Source organism: Narcine bancroftii, chromosome 5 (genome assembly GCF_036971445.1).
Source record: "Narcine bancroftii isolate sNarBan1 chromosome 5, sNarBan1.hap1, whole genome shotgun sequence".
Classification (NCBI taxonomy): Eukaryota; Metazoa; Chordata; class Chondrichthyes; order Torpediniformes; family Narcinidae; genus Narcine; species Narcine bancroftii.
In genome coordinates, this window is record NC_091473.1 from 63,240,259 (window position 1) to 63,255,402 (window position 15,144).

The following is a 15,144-nucleotide window of genomic DNA, read 5'->3' on the forward strand; positions in this document are numbered from 1 at the left end:
TCCCCTGTATGCAGAAATCTAATTCTTCATGTGTATGGGTAAAATTACAAAGCATAAGTCATGAGTGTGTGGCTTAAAAAAAAATGCAGGAGCAGAGTTCAAAGGTCAGCAGTCTTCAACATGGCAGGGAGAAAAGAGATGTTGACTGGTATTAGAAATAATAAGGTTAAGTAAAGAATGATAATAATTTATTAATTAAAACAGCCAGGTGTAAAATATAGGGCTGAGAGAATATTTAGAATTTAGTTTTATTCTAGTGAACAGAGACATTGAAGAGTTCCTCAGTATACTGAGATATGTCGGAAAAGCTGGGTGCATGCAAATTGCATCATCAACATGCAAGTTGCATCACCAACTGGAGTCTATTGGTGCTCACTATTTACATATCACAAAACTTAAGAAACATGGAGGAAAGCAATCAAAAATTCACCTCTATCTCAGGCTGACTTTGAGAGAGAGAGAGAGAGAACACACACAATATAGGTAAAATATTATCCCATCATTATTAAATCTTCCAAGAGGTCATTCTTCATCTATAAGCCTGGTTAGTGAATGCTGCAGGCTATTCAACCATGAGAGCTCCAGTGGCAAGTCTGTCCTTATTCACTTAAGATCAATACAAATGCATTTTCCAAATTAACACCTATGAGCAGCAAGACAGAAGAATGATTTATTTCTCTCCCAAAATGTGAATCCAGTTATTATAACACAAATGTGATAGAAAAAAATCAGAATAGAAAACAGAGCAAGTTTAAATAGTTCCTTCTCAGGATGCCCTGGTGTACTAAGGGTGCTTCAATGTTAAATGTTCAAAATTTGTATTAATGGCTTACTGAAGAGACCAAAAATAATATTTCCAAGTTCTAGTGAGATCTTACAAATATGAGCAAATTTCAAGTTTGTGGATGACAAAATTAATTGGAAATTGGGTTTGTAAGGGCCTATGAGAATGCAAACAGCATCAAAGAGGATGTTATCAAGCTGAATGACTGGCATTATAATGGCATGGCTGATCTGGCTGTGGACTCAGTTGTATCTACCTGATTTTTCCTCAACCTTGAATTCCCCCACTCTGCAAAAATTTATCTCTCTGTGTCTTAAATGTATTTAATGAGGCAGCCTTTACTGATTCCTTGGGTAGAGAATCCCAGAGATTCACCACTCTATGAAAAAAGCAGTTCCTCCTCATTCCATCCTTAATCTAGTTCCCCAAAACTTGAAGCTATGTTCCCTAGTTCTAGTTTCACCCACCAATGGAAACAACTTTCCAGCCTCTATCTTATCTATCCCTTTCATAATTTTCTATGTTTCTATAAAATGCCTCCTCATTCTTATGAATTCCAGCGAATAGTCAGAGTATACAATTTCTCCTCAAAAGTTAACCCCCTCAACTCTGTAATCAACTTGATGAACCTTCTATGCACTATCTCCAAAACCAGTTTTTCTTGGGCTATGTTCTCTTTCAAAGTATAGACATTATTCTAGGTTGGGAGAAAAATTACAATTTACTCCATGTGATGATCAAACTAGACAGTGCAAAAGTGATGGCTCATTCAAACCAATGCCATTTCTTGCTGTGGTGATACTTCAGTACTCTTATCTCAAATCTCAAAACACTATGTTACACTGTCGGACTAACTAAACTGTTTGCAGTTTCTCATGTAAAGCAGCATTCTGGCAAGATCATAACCAGAAATACTTTACGATGGGTCTTGATCACTAATGCCTCATTCATAATGTTGGGAATGGAAAGCAGTACACAGAAAGCAATTTACCACTATGCTCAAACTCTTGAACCTGAATTGAAAAGTGTTTCACTGATCATCTCCAAGGTTTACTGTTAAAGGCCAGAAAATATAGGAGTAGAAGTAGGGCATTCGGCCCTTTAAATCTGCTCTGCCATTTCATCATGAACTGATCCATTCTCCCACTCAGCCTCACTCTCCTGCCTTCTCCCCATTGATATCCTGACTATTTAGATAGCAATCTCTGCCTTTAAATACACTCAACAACCTGGCCTCCACAGCTACTCATGATGGCAAATTCCAGAGGATCCGCAGATTGGGTATCAGGAGCTCCAGTGGGCAGAAGGCCAGGGCAAGGGCGTGCTATCGGGGCATCGGGACCTCAGATGGTGGGCAGTCAGAGCCAAAAATAGGACCATACAAAAACACCTAATTTTTGGGTCAATAAAGGGAGGAGGGGTTGACTTTGACAGGATATCAATGATTACATTAGCTAAATTAGCTAAAGTAATTTTTCCACATCTGTTTTAAATGGGCAACCTTCAATCCTTAAGATGTACCTCTTGTCCTAGACTTCCGTATCATGGGAAACAATTTTGCCACATCTACTCTGTCCAAGTCTTTCAACATTCAAAATACTTCTACAAGGTCTCTGCTCATTCTTCTGAACTACAAGGAGTACAGTCCAAGAGCTGTAAAATATTTCTCATATGGTACTCTCTTCATTCCAGGAATCATTCTGTAAATCTTTTCTGAACCCTCTCCAATGCCAGCACATCCTTTCTTAAATAAGGAGCCCAAGCCTGTACCTCATATACTTTCCAACATTTGCCATTCTTCTAATCTATCCAAGCCTCTCTGCAGCCTCTCCATTTCCACCTCACTACCTGCCAATCCACAAATCTTTGAATCATCTGCAAACTTAGCCACAAAACCATTTAACCGCAATCCAAATAATTAAAATACATTTTTTAAAAAGTGGCCCCAATACTGACCCCGCAGTACACCATTGGTAACCAGTTGCCAAACGGTTATCCCTACTCGGTTTCCTCCCAATCAGCCAATCCCCAATCTATGTTAGTACCTTTCCTGTAATTCCATAGGCTCTCATTTTGTTAAATAACATCATTTGCAGCACCTTGTCACAGGCCTTTACAATGACCAAATATACAAGTATCCACTGCATGTCCTTTGCCTAGCCTAAATTTGGTTACATCCAAAAAATGCAGTAGGTTTGTCAGGCAAGATTTTCACTGAAGGACAACACCATGCTGACTGAAGCAGGCAAGGCTACTGGCCACCATTACGTCAACCTCTATGAGGAGAGAGTGTCCTGGCCAGTTGCATCACAGTATGGTATGGATGCCGCAGAGAAATAGATCGGAAATCAATCCACAAGACCATAAGAGTGACTTGATCTACCGGGATCGTTGTTTGAAGAGAGTGCGCAAAATCATTGGTTCTGATGCTCCTGTATCTCTTCCCCTTCCACCCTGCACACAGCATCTTTCAGCTGCTCCCTTCAGGGAAAAGATACAGGAGCATCAGAGCCAGCACCACCCAGCTGAGAAACAACATTTTCCCCACAGGCGGTGAGATTGCTGAACGACCAAAGGAGCTGCTCACACTAACCATCTGAGACTCACATATTCATGAAACAATGTTTATTTATTTTTATAGATGGCATCCTTGTTCTGCTTATGTAATGTTTGTCCATATGTGTATTTGTTTAGTTGTATGTCTGCTTTTAATTTGGACCGAGGACCGGAGAACGTGGTTTGGTTAGGTTTACTTGTACAATTAGATGATAATAAACTTGACTTGACTGCCTTTGGCCTATCTTGACATGCACCTCCAGGAACAACAGTAACCTCATCCTTGACAATTGACTAAAAACTTCCCAACCACTGATGTTAGGCTAACAGGTCTATAATTTCCTTTCTGCTGCCTCCCTCCCTTTTCAATTAGTAGAATGACCTTTGTAATTTCCCAATCCTCCAGAATCATGACAGAATCTATTGATTCTTGAAAGATCATTACCAATGCCTCCACAATTCCTATAACTACTTCTTTCAGAACCTGAGAGTGTATTCCATCTGGTCAGGGAAATTTACCCCTAGACCTTTCAGCTTCTCAAACACCTTCTTTCTGGTGATCGTGACCGCACTCCTCTCTCTTCTCTGATACCCTTGATACTCTGGTAAACTGTTAATACCTTCCACTGTGAAGATTGGTGTAAAATACTCATTCAGTTCCTCAATACTCATTCAGTTCCTCTGCCGTCTCTTTGCTTCCCATGATAAATTTCTCCAGCTTCATTTTCTCTATGTCCTATATCTACTTTTGCCTCTTTTTTTAAAACTTTTAATATACTTAAAAAACTTTTAGTATCTTTTTTGATATTATTTGCTAGTCTCCTTTTTAAGTTCATCTTTTCCTTCCTAATGACCTTCTTAGTTGCCTTCTGCATGCTTTTAAAAGCCTCCCAGTCCTCCATCTTACCACTAATTTGTGCTTCTTCGTATGCCCCTTCTTTTGCTTTTACTTTGCCTTTGACTTCTCTTGTCAGCAACAGTTATGTCATTTTTCTATTCAAGCATTTTTTTTTTGGAATATACATGTTCTGCACCTTCCATATTTCCTGCAGAAACTCTAGCCATTGCTGCTCTGCTAGTGTGCCTTTCCAATTAATTTTGCCAGTTCCTCTCGCACCTCTGTTCCCTTTATTCCACTGATATACGGACATCTCAGATTTTACTTTCTCCCTCTCAAACTGCAGGGAAAATTCCATATTATGATTACTGCCTCCTAAGGGTAATCAACTCTGGTTGATTACACAATACCCAATCCAGAATTGCCATTTTCTTGGTCAGTCATAAGCTGCTCTAAGTACCCATCTCGTAGGCTACTCTACAAATTTTCTCTCCGGAGATCCAGTCCCAACCTGGTTTTCCCAAAATCTCCCATGATTACCATAACATTGCCTTTCTGACCTGCTTTTTCTATTTGCTATTCTAATTTGTTGTCCTCATCCTGGCTACTTTTTGGAGATCTAATATATAACTGCTAACAGTGTCCTTTTACCCTTCCCATTTCTTCACTCATCCCATGATGATTCTATATCTTTTGATCCTATATTACCTCTTTCTAATGATTTAATGTTATTCTTTACCAACAGAGCCAAACCACCTCTTCTGCTTACCTGCCTCTCCTTTCAATACAATGTGTACTCTTGGACATTCAGCTCCCAATGACATCCATCCTATAGCCACCTCCACCTCTGGCATCAACCATTCACTGTGTATACACTCGTGATGGCCACATCATATATCTGCCAATCTGTAGCTGTACTACAAGATCATCCACTTTATTTCTTCTGCTGTGTGTATTTAAATACAAAACTTTTGGCCCTGTATTTGTTACTCCTTTTGCCTGTGTCCTTAATGAATTGTAACTCATCCCCATGGCTGCAATTTTGCCATGCCTGTCCTTGCATACAAACTCCCTATCAGCTGTCACTGTGTCACTTTATTTTGGTTCAGTTGACTTCAAATATTAGAGTTTTTGCTGCTCTTGCTTAGCTGTTCAATTTTTCCAACTTGTGTTAAGCTCTAAGATGCACTTTCTGAGCAGTATAAAGCCCTACAATCCAAACACTAAAGAGGAGGAATTCTAAGGTTTGATGGAAATAAAAAGACTGATAGGCTTTTGGACAATGAACCAGTGGTCAGCTAAAAGATATTTTTATGGTGAAACATTAAATAACTGAAATATACTTATGTTAGCCTTTTAATACTCATTTGAGATCTATTTCCCATCTCACACAAATCAATGTCAGTTTATCAACATCAATTAAAATTCAACTAAGAAAGAATCCAAATGACTCATTGGAGCACCCAATGCACCTTCATTAAATCAATTAACAATTAATTCATTAAATATTGCCTTTTCAAGCTTTTTAAATTTGCTGTGACTAAAATATAGAAACCCTCCTCAGTGTACAAGACTCTCAAAACTGCGCCATTGAAAATTCTTGTGAAACACAAAAGCCTGCAGAGACTGTGACTGTAGTACAAACACAAAATGCTGAAGGAACTCAGCAGGTCTCACAGCGTCCATAGGCTGCTGTGAAGATATAAAGATATATAAACAACATTTTGGACAAGCCCTTCTTCATAGTTGAGGGGCTCTGTTTGATTTATAATGTATCAACTAGGTGATTGAAAAATACACCTCAATCTCTTGAGACAAAAGCTGAAGTCTCAATTGGTAAGAGTGTATATTGGTATATATATTCCAACTAAAAATGTGCACCTTATAGCACGGAAGAAGGAGACATTGCCAGGATACCATGTCTTCAGAACAACATGGTAGAAATCCTGAAAATCTTCACTAAAAATCAGTTCCCGGTCCAACATCCACATCATTAAAGAGCAAACATTGATGACCCAGCTGTAGCCAAGAAATCAAAGATACCACAATAGTGAAAATATTGTTTTCGTTTCAAAAATTCACCAATGTTCCTTGAAGCTAAATAACAGTATGATGATTCTAGGCAGTAATCCAATTTCAGGATTCAGCCAAATAAACCACAAGAGCTTCAGTAACAGAACTGCTGACATCATCTGTACTCTTCGTGTAATTCATATAGCAGAGTCTGGAAAAACAACCAACTGAAAAACCTCACAAAGATAAGCGTATACAGAGCCGTTGTCATACCCACACTCCTGTTCGGCTCCGAATCATGGGTCCTCTACCGGCACCACCTACGGCTCCTAGAACGCTTCCACCAGCGTTGTCTCCGCTCCATCCTCAACATCCATTGGAGCGCTCACACCCCTAACGTCGAGGTACTCGAGATGGCAGAGGTCGACAGCATCGAGTCCACGCTGCTGAAGATCCAGCTGCGCTGGATGGGTCACGTCTCCAGAATGGAGGACCATCGCCTTCCCAAGATCGTATTATATGGCGAGCTCTCCACTGGCCACCGTGACAGAGGTGCACCAAAGAAAAGGTACAAGGACTGCCTAAAGAAATCTCTTGGTGCCTGCCACATTGACCACCGCCAGTGGGCTGATAACGCCTCAAACCGTGCATCTTGGCGCCTCACAGTTTGGCGGGCAGCAGCCTCCTTTGAAGAAGACCGCAGAGCCCACCTCACTGACAAAAGGCAAAGGAGGAAAAACCCAACACCCAACCCCAACCAACCAATTTTCCCTTGCAACCGCTGCAATCGTGTCTGCCTGTCCCGCATCGGACTGGTCAGCCACAAACGAGCCTGCAGCTGACGTGGACTTTTTACCCCCTCCATAAATCTTCGTCCGCGAAGCCAAGCCAAAGAAAGAAAAAAGAATAATAGCATCCCTAAACATACATTTCCCAACTCCTGGTGAATTGCAAAAGCATTTTCCTCTCTATAATTATCGTGATACTAGGTTTCCTTTTGTGTAAACCACTACCATCGATCATTAAAACCATATAACCATATAACCATTCATGGAGCGGAAACAGGCCATGTTGGCCTTTCGAGTCCGCACCGGTTCACTGATTTTCTGCGCCCTCTTCAGGCATTGGTCCCGGTAGATCTTCATTCAATGCCGGTGGAATCAGATAATAGCAAAACTTTTCCTCCAATCTCCTCTCCCTCCAACTCCCACAAATCCAGAAATGTCCAAACCTTGAATAATTTTGTGTTATTCTGCTCATCAAGTTCCATATGCTATTATGCAGCCCAAGATCAGACTTTAAATACATCCAGATGGCTAGAATAATACAGATGGCTGTATAATCCAACAACAGCGTTTTTATAGCGCTTTTCAAACTAAACACCCTAAAGCATTCAGAAAGCAAGATTCACAGGAAAGAAAATGCCATAAGAGATTTTGAGCTTTTAAAGTGGAATGGATGTGAATAATGTAGCTGTGCTGGAGAGATGCAGAGGAGAATCACCTGGATGTTCTGGGGAGAGATTCAATAGCTAGGCTTGTTTTCCCTCTGGAGCAAAGGGGGTTCAGAGGTGACATGATGGAAGCATAATACTGCGAATGACCTAGATGCGGTAGATAGCCAGTCTCTGTTTCCTAGAGGCATAGGTCTGAGATGAAAGGCAAAAGGTTTATAGGAGATTTGAGGATTTTGTTTTCTTTATTTTTTACACACACAGTGAATGGTGATGCAGAGGTGGTAGTGGAACTTGATACAATTATTATGTTTAAGAGACATTTAGACAGACACCTAATTTAGCAAGGCATAGGAGGACACAGTCCATATATGGGCAAATGGGATTAGTGTAAATGGGCATAAGGTCAGCAAAGATCTGTTTCTGGACTTCATATTAATGGGCATAGGGAGGGAAGCACAGAGTTTAGATCCAGAATAGCCAATTGTTCTGTTATACTTTCTAATAAAATGAATATATTATACAAAAAATGTTGATGATCTGTTCACCCAAGAAAGTAATACTGAAAGAGATTGGAAAAATGTAAAGATTACAACAAAAGTCACACATCAAAGTTGATGGATAAACATAATTTAATGAAAAAAATTAAATACATGAAATGCTGGAACACTCAGCACATTTCATGTCAATCTTTCTTTAGAAAGAATGTTTGAGATGAATAAATTTAAGGTGCAAGAAAGATGGGAGAGAAGGTGAGAACAAAAGAGATGATAAGAAATTAAATGAATGAAAGGGAAGCATTGCAAGGTGAAAAGCTGCAAATGGCACAACTGAAAAAACAACAGACTACTCTGTAGCCTGATTTGGATTTGTATTAGAACAATTAATATTTGTTCTAATTTAGTGACATTATTCAGGACACATTGTTACAAAGAACAGTTTTCTAAGACTCTACATACTTCCAAAATGGAATGACCAGTGTTGTAAACATAAAATGTCAGCTGTATTAAAATGGATGAAACTAAGAGAAAACACTCAACATTACACCTTCTTTGAAATCTGCTTGTAAAAGTCACAGCCATGGTAACAGAACACAAACTGGATACATATACCTGTACTTTTCAAGCACCCCTATGTTGATTGAGCTCACTGATATCTAGAAACTGAGGTGCAGGAAACAAAATTAATCTACTACTCAGCTTCTATCTATTGTCTCATACTTTGTTAGACTGTTAGTTATTTTATTTCATGTGTTCTACTTTATTACTCATCCAGAAGAACTTTACATCATTTTTGAAGGTGAGGTGAAATTATGTATGGTGGCAAAATTATAAATAACTGCATGGTTAAGTCTGGTATATTTAACTAACACAAAATTGTAAGTTAGTGATCAAGTCAAATTACTCTGACAATTGCTGTTTTGGTGAAGTCTAATTACATGCCATTGCATACCATCCATATCCTGCCCCAATATTTTTTTTAAAAGATGTGCAAACTTGACTGCTCTGAAATCTCTTTATATTCCATTCCCAGCCTACACTGACCCAAACATTGATGTGATCTATTTGGATTTTAGTAAGGCTTTTGATAAGGTTCCACATGTAAGGTTTTATTACAGTAAGGCTCAGTCACTAGGGATTAAAAGAGAGGTAGTGAGATGAGTTCAAAGATGGCTGGAAGATAGACAGCAGAGAGTCACAGTAGACAACTGTCTGTCAGGTTGGAAGCCTGTGATGAGTGGGGTGCCTCAGGGATCGGTGCTGGGTCCCTTGTTGTTTATCATTTATATTAATGATTTAGAGGAGGGGGTGGTTAACTTGGTAAGCAAGTATGCAGGTGATATGAAAATAGGGTAAGTGGTGGATAGTGAGGAAGGTTTTCTTGGATTACAGAAGGATTTGGTTTGTTTGGAAGAGTGGGCTGAAAGATGGCAGATGGAATTTAATGTCCTGCATTTCGGTAAAAAATAACCAGAATAGGATATATGCAGTTAAGGGGAGGGCATTGAGGTATGCAGAGGAACAGAGGGACCTGGGGATTATGGTACAGAGTTCATTGAAGGTGGATTCCCGTGTAGACAGGGTGATTAAGAAAGCCTATTACTATATAGCCTTCATAAATCATAGTGTAGAGTATAGGAGCTGGGAAGTGATGCTGCGGCTGTTTAAGACATTGGTAAGGCCAGGTTTGGAATACTGTGCTCAGTTTTGGTCTCCAAATTCTAGAAAAGGTATAAATAAGGTGGAGAAGGTGCAGAGAAGATTTACAAGGATGTTCCCTGTCTTACAGCGTCTAGAGTATAGAGAAAGATTAAGGAGATTGGGACTTTATTCATTGGAACGTAGACAACTGAGAGGGTATTTGATAGAGGTATTTAAAATTATGAAGGGAATAGATAGACTAGACGTGAGGAGACTCTTTCCCCTGAGGGCAGGGTAGGTTGGAACAAGAGGGCATAAGTTAAGGGTAAGGTGGCAAAACTTGAGGAGAAATGTTAGAGGATGCTTCTTCACTCAGAGAGTGGTGGCAGAATGGAATGATCTTCCAGAGGAGATAGTTGCGGCAGGGTCCTTTCTGTAATTTAAGAGAAGGTTGGATGTGTTCATGGATGTGATGGAGTTGGAGAGCAGGGGGGGGGGAAACTAGTGGAGTTGTTTAAATGAACCGGCATGGACTCAAAGGGCAGATATGGCCTATTTCTGCGCTGTAAACTGTTATATGTTTATAACATTTGCAATACTGAGAAATATTGGATATTAAAAACTATTCTCCTAAACTTTTTCAATCCTACACTAAAACAAAAAACTCATCTAGCAATAACATACATATCTGTAATTGTAAAGGATGTTGATCACCCTTCTTTTCTACCTTTCCATCATCATCCCTGTCACCATTGTCATACAACGACCCAGCCATCACATTTGACCCCATCACTTAATGCCTCCTGTCTCTCCCACAATCTGTTTATCATTGCTCATTATATTTGCATGCCTACTCACTGTCATTATAACTATAACCCCCCCCCCTCAACTAGTCATCCTTGTCAATCTTGTCTCCCACATCATTCTTGTCACTTTTAATGTAGATGAATCTAAATGGTTGGCATGATGGGCCAAAGGACCTTTTCTGTATTGTTTCTATATTTAACATTGACCTTCACTCCCTCCATTCGTTGACCACATCATCCTTGCAGCTCCTTATACATTATCTCCTCTTATATCAATCTCACCCATAACCAATAACACTCTTCTTTATTGCCACTGTTATTCCTACCTCCATCAGCTGTCACCCTCAACCCCTTATCCATCCAACATCCTCTCTACATTTCACTACCAACACCTTTGTTTCTTATCCTTCGTCCCATCACTTGCCTACATTTACCACTGTTGTTCCTACATGTCAGTCTTACTCCTACCCATCTTGACTCTTACTTGTCAAGCTCATCATTTCTCATCTATTTGTCTGTCATCTTCATTCTTTCCCTGTAGTCATCATCCCTGGACCTTCACCACTTTTGTCACCGTTGCCTTGTACCCACCTACTGTCACTCGCACTACTACTTGTTACCCCACCAAACACGCCCCATCCCCCCCCACCTTTCCATTCATCACCCTTGCTAGGCACCACCACTCGTCGCCTTGTTATTCTTGAGAAAAACGAGAAAAGCTGAAGAACTCAGCAGGTCTCTCAACGTCCACAGGAGGCAAAGCTATATAAGCGACGTTTCGAGCCTCTTTTTTTTCCCGCCTATGGATGCTACGAGACCTGCTGAATTCCTCCAGCCTTTCTAGGTGTTCACTGCAATCACCCCGCCCACCTTGTTATTCTTGCCGGTCCAGTTCGCAGCCCCATTCAGCACCCTCACCCGTGTTTTCCCCCTCACCATCGAACGACCGCACTCGTCCCTGTCCATAGTCTTCGCCAATGCTCGTCACCCCATCATCACTGCTCCGACTTGTTGCCCTCACCAATATCCATGTCTGCCACCCTCGCCAATATCCAAGACCACTAACTCGTGCCTCCTCACCAGCCTCATTCATTAATTTGGCACTTTTCTCCCGTCACTCTCGCCGTCTTCCTTTCTTCCCTTTCATTCGCACCGCATTCGTCCCCCAACCCCGCCCGCATCCCCTTTACTCATATCCCGTTTAACTCCAGCTCGCTCTCTCTCACCTCTTCATCACTCCGTTTCACCTTCTCTCCCTCTCCCCACCCTCCCCAGACGCGAGCTGTCCCCGGTATTAGGAGCCAACCCGGCTCGGTGCTCACCTCGTACTGGATGTACTGTTTACGCCATTCCGGCGTGATGTGAGCTGATAAATGTTCGGCAAATTTCATGGCTGGTGAAAGATTGCTCTTCTTTTAAAAACAAAACGAAGAATCCCAGCAGTGAGTTGGGAACATCTGCTAACTCAACACCATTACTGAGCGTGATTCCGGTTCGCTCTGCGTGTTGGCGTTGATAAATGCTGCTCCCTCCCTCCCTCACACAGACACCGTCTACCAATGATCCGCCATCTTACTGACAAGACACATCGCCGCGACCGCGCACGGTCCCGACTGAGCGAGAGCGCGCGCGCGCGCACCCACCCATCTCCGGGCGCTGCAGAGCGTCGGCTCGTCACCGCCCGCGGCGAGGGAGAGCATGAAAAAGCCTCCCCGCTGCAGCGCAGAGCGGCGGATCACGCACCTGCTCGTTTCTTCCCGCCCCGCCTCTCTGAGGAGTCGGCTGGGATGGACGCCGCCTCTCGCCTGGATGCGCTCCGTGGAAACACCGAGCCGTGATCAGGACTTTCAGGAAAGCAACGAGGATTGTCGGCCTCAGGCGATTAATGACATGGTGTGTGATCATAATACATACAAAAATGTTTGATTTAACGGTGTCCCCCCCCCCCCCCAGCACATTTACTCGGCCTCTCCTCTGGGCATCATCCAGCAAAATAAGTGCAGCAAATAGGACACAATAGCGATGTGACACCAAAACTTAAGAGATTTTTTAAAATTATGATTCGAATCATTTCGAGGAAAAGGAGCAGTCCCCCTTTTGGATAGGTCATGGGATTGGTTCCCGTTAAAGGGAATTGAGAAACTGCATTCGGGGATGCAGTGGAGGGCAAGGCAGCAGGTGCCTTAGACACCATCCCTACTGGTCCCCTCCAAGTCACAGGCCATCCTTACTTGGAAATGTGTCTAAGACTGGTCTTTCATCAGTGAATCTAAATCCAGGAATTCCCTCCACAGCAATACTGGGAGCATGTTCACCAGAAGGACTGTAAAGCTAGGAGAAGTTGGCTCACCATTAATTTCGTCAGGCAACCTGTAACAATACGATGATAGTACTGTTAAACAGTACAGTTTGCAGAAACTGTGATTGTTGTGCAATGCACAAAAGTGCTGGAGAAACTCAGCAGGTCATGCACCATATATAGGAAGTAAAAGATAACCAATGTTTTAGGCCTGAGCCCTTAGTCACGGTATGAGCAAAAAACAGGTGAAGGGGAAGGAGTACAGCCTTAATAGGTAAGAGGTCATGGGTAGATAGAGATGAGAACGTAGAAGAGGGAAAAAAAATGAGGTGACAGGGTGTGGGGGTAGCTCTCTGAATAGAGAGCTAGTGGAAAGGATATCGAGGGGCAGGAAAGAGAGAGACGTGGGAGGAAGGGTTTAATGGAAACTGCAGAAGTTGTTAATACCATCGAGTTGGAGAGTGCTCAGGCAGAATATTATGTGTTGCTCCAATTTGTGGGTACCTTGGTTTGGCAGTGCTTGGCAGACATGTCAGTGTTGGAATGGTGTGTGGAATTAAAATGGTTGCCCACTGGAAGATCTTAAATCTCTCTCTGTTTCCATCTCAGGAGACAAATTCGCTATAGATATTTTCCACAAAACTTCCACAGTTACCTCGACTACATCTCTTCATACCCTGTCCCCTGTAAGGATTCTATTCTTTTCTCTTGATTCCTTCATCTTGTTCATTTGATCCCAGGATGAGGTTTTCCATTCCAGAACATCTGAGATATATTCTAAAATGTGATTCCCCTGAGAACTACCATCACTAAGCCCTCAACCGCATCTCCTCTTTTTTCTGCATTTCTGCCCTGGCCCCCTCCGCTCCGAGGTGCAACAAGGACAGGATTGGAACAAGACAGTTTGTAATGGCTGTGATTGTAGTTAATACACAAAAGTGCTGACAAATAGAATTCTTCATTTTTTTTTAAAGGGCGCTACGGTGAGCATAGTGGTTACAACAATGCTGTCACAGCACCAGCGATTGGGGCCAAGTTCAAATCCAACGCTGTCTGTAAAGAGTTTGTATGTTCTCCTCATATCTATGTATGTTTTCCCTGGTGGCTCTGGTTTCCTCCCACGATTCGAAATACACTAGGAGTGTAGATTAATTGGGTGTAATTGCGCAGCACAGGCTCATGGATCAAAATGGCCTGTGACCATGCTGTATGTCTAAATTTAAATAAATTTAATAAAGTTAGCAGGCCCCATAGTGTTCATAGGAGACAAAGATATATAACCAATGATTCCAGCCAGAGCCCTTCATCAAGGTATGAACCTGCTGAATTTCTGCAGCACTTTTGTGTATTAACTAAAGGACAGAATTGTCCTTGTCCTCATTTATTACCCCACCATCCTCCACATCTGACATATTATCCTCCAAAGATTCCACCACCAGACACACCCTCAACTCTCCACTTTCCACAGGGACTACTCTCTCTGCTTTCCGTAGGGACCACTGTTTCTGGTAATTTCCTGTTAACTCAACCCTTCCCTTTCATTACCCCCTTGGTACCTACCCCTGTAACTGCAAGAAATGTTTCAATTGCCCCCCACCACCATTCAGAGCACCAAACAGTCCTTCCAAGTGAAGCAACGCTTCACTTGTGCATCTGCAGGGATCATCTACTGCATCTGGGGCTCCTGTTGTGGCTTCCTCTATATCAGAAATACTGGACGCAGACTGGGAGATTGTTTTGTTGAGCTTCCCTCTGACAGCTGCAATAACTGGGATCTCCTCGTGGCCAAACATTTTAATTTCACACATCATTCGCATACTGACATGTCTATCCATGGCCTCAGGCACTGCCAAACTAAGACTACCTGCAAATTGGAGGAGCAACATTTAATATTTCCTTTGGGCACTCTGCAACCAGATGGCATTAACATTGACTTTTCCATTTTCTGTAAGCACCTCCTCTGAGTCTCTTTCCCTATCCCTCTGTCTCCTTCCCTCCAGCTCCCCACCAAGCTCCCCCAAATCACTTCTTAGATTTTTTTTCTCTTCTACTCTCCCCTCCTTATGGCCTATTTACCTATTTCCCTGTAGCCCTATCCCTTCCTACCTTCTCCTCTCTTCCTCCCACTTTTATATTCAGGCGCCTAACAATCTTTTGTTCATAAGTAAAACACGAAAATCTGTACCCACTGTGGTTGAAGTAAAAACATAATGCTGGAGCAACTCAGCAGGTCAAACAGTGTCCTTTATATAGC

At 42.0% G+C, this 15,144-nt stretch overlaps 1 protein-coding gene across 5 annotated transcripts in view; it reads right to left on the reverse strand.

The window, feature by feature from the left end:
- Nucleotides 1-12,451, reverse strand: part of LOC138763443 (xenotropic and polytropic retrovirus receptor 1 homolog) — a 379,170-nt gene extending 366,719 nt beyond the window's left edge. The window contains exons 1-2 of one of the 5 annotated variants that reach the window (XM_069937588.1): nucleotides 12,335-12,451; nucleotides 11,914-12,003 (exon numbers count right to left, since the gene is read on the reverse strand). In XM_069937588.1, coding sequence (XP_069793689.1) covers nucleotides 11,914-11,982 — 69 coding nt within the window. In that variant the 5' untranslated portion in view covers nucleotides 11,983-12,003; nucleotides 12,335-12,451. Of the gene's footprint in view, nucleotides 1-8,756; nucleotides 8,808-11,913; nucleotides 12,263-12,334 lie in introns of those variants that run through there. The other 4 variants (XM_069937589.1, XM_069937590.1, XM_069937587.1 and 1 more) reach the window with 4 other exon arrangements.
- Nucleotides 12,452-15,144: the final 2,693 nt, after the last annotated feature.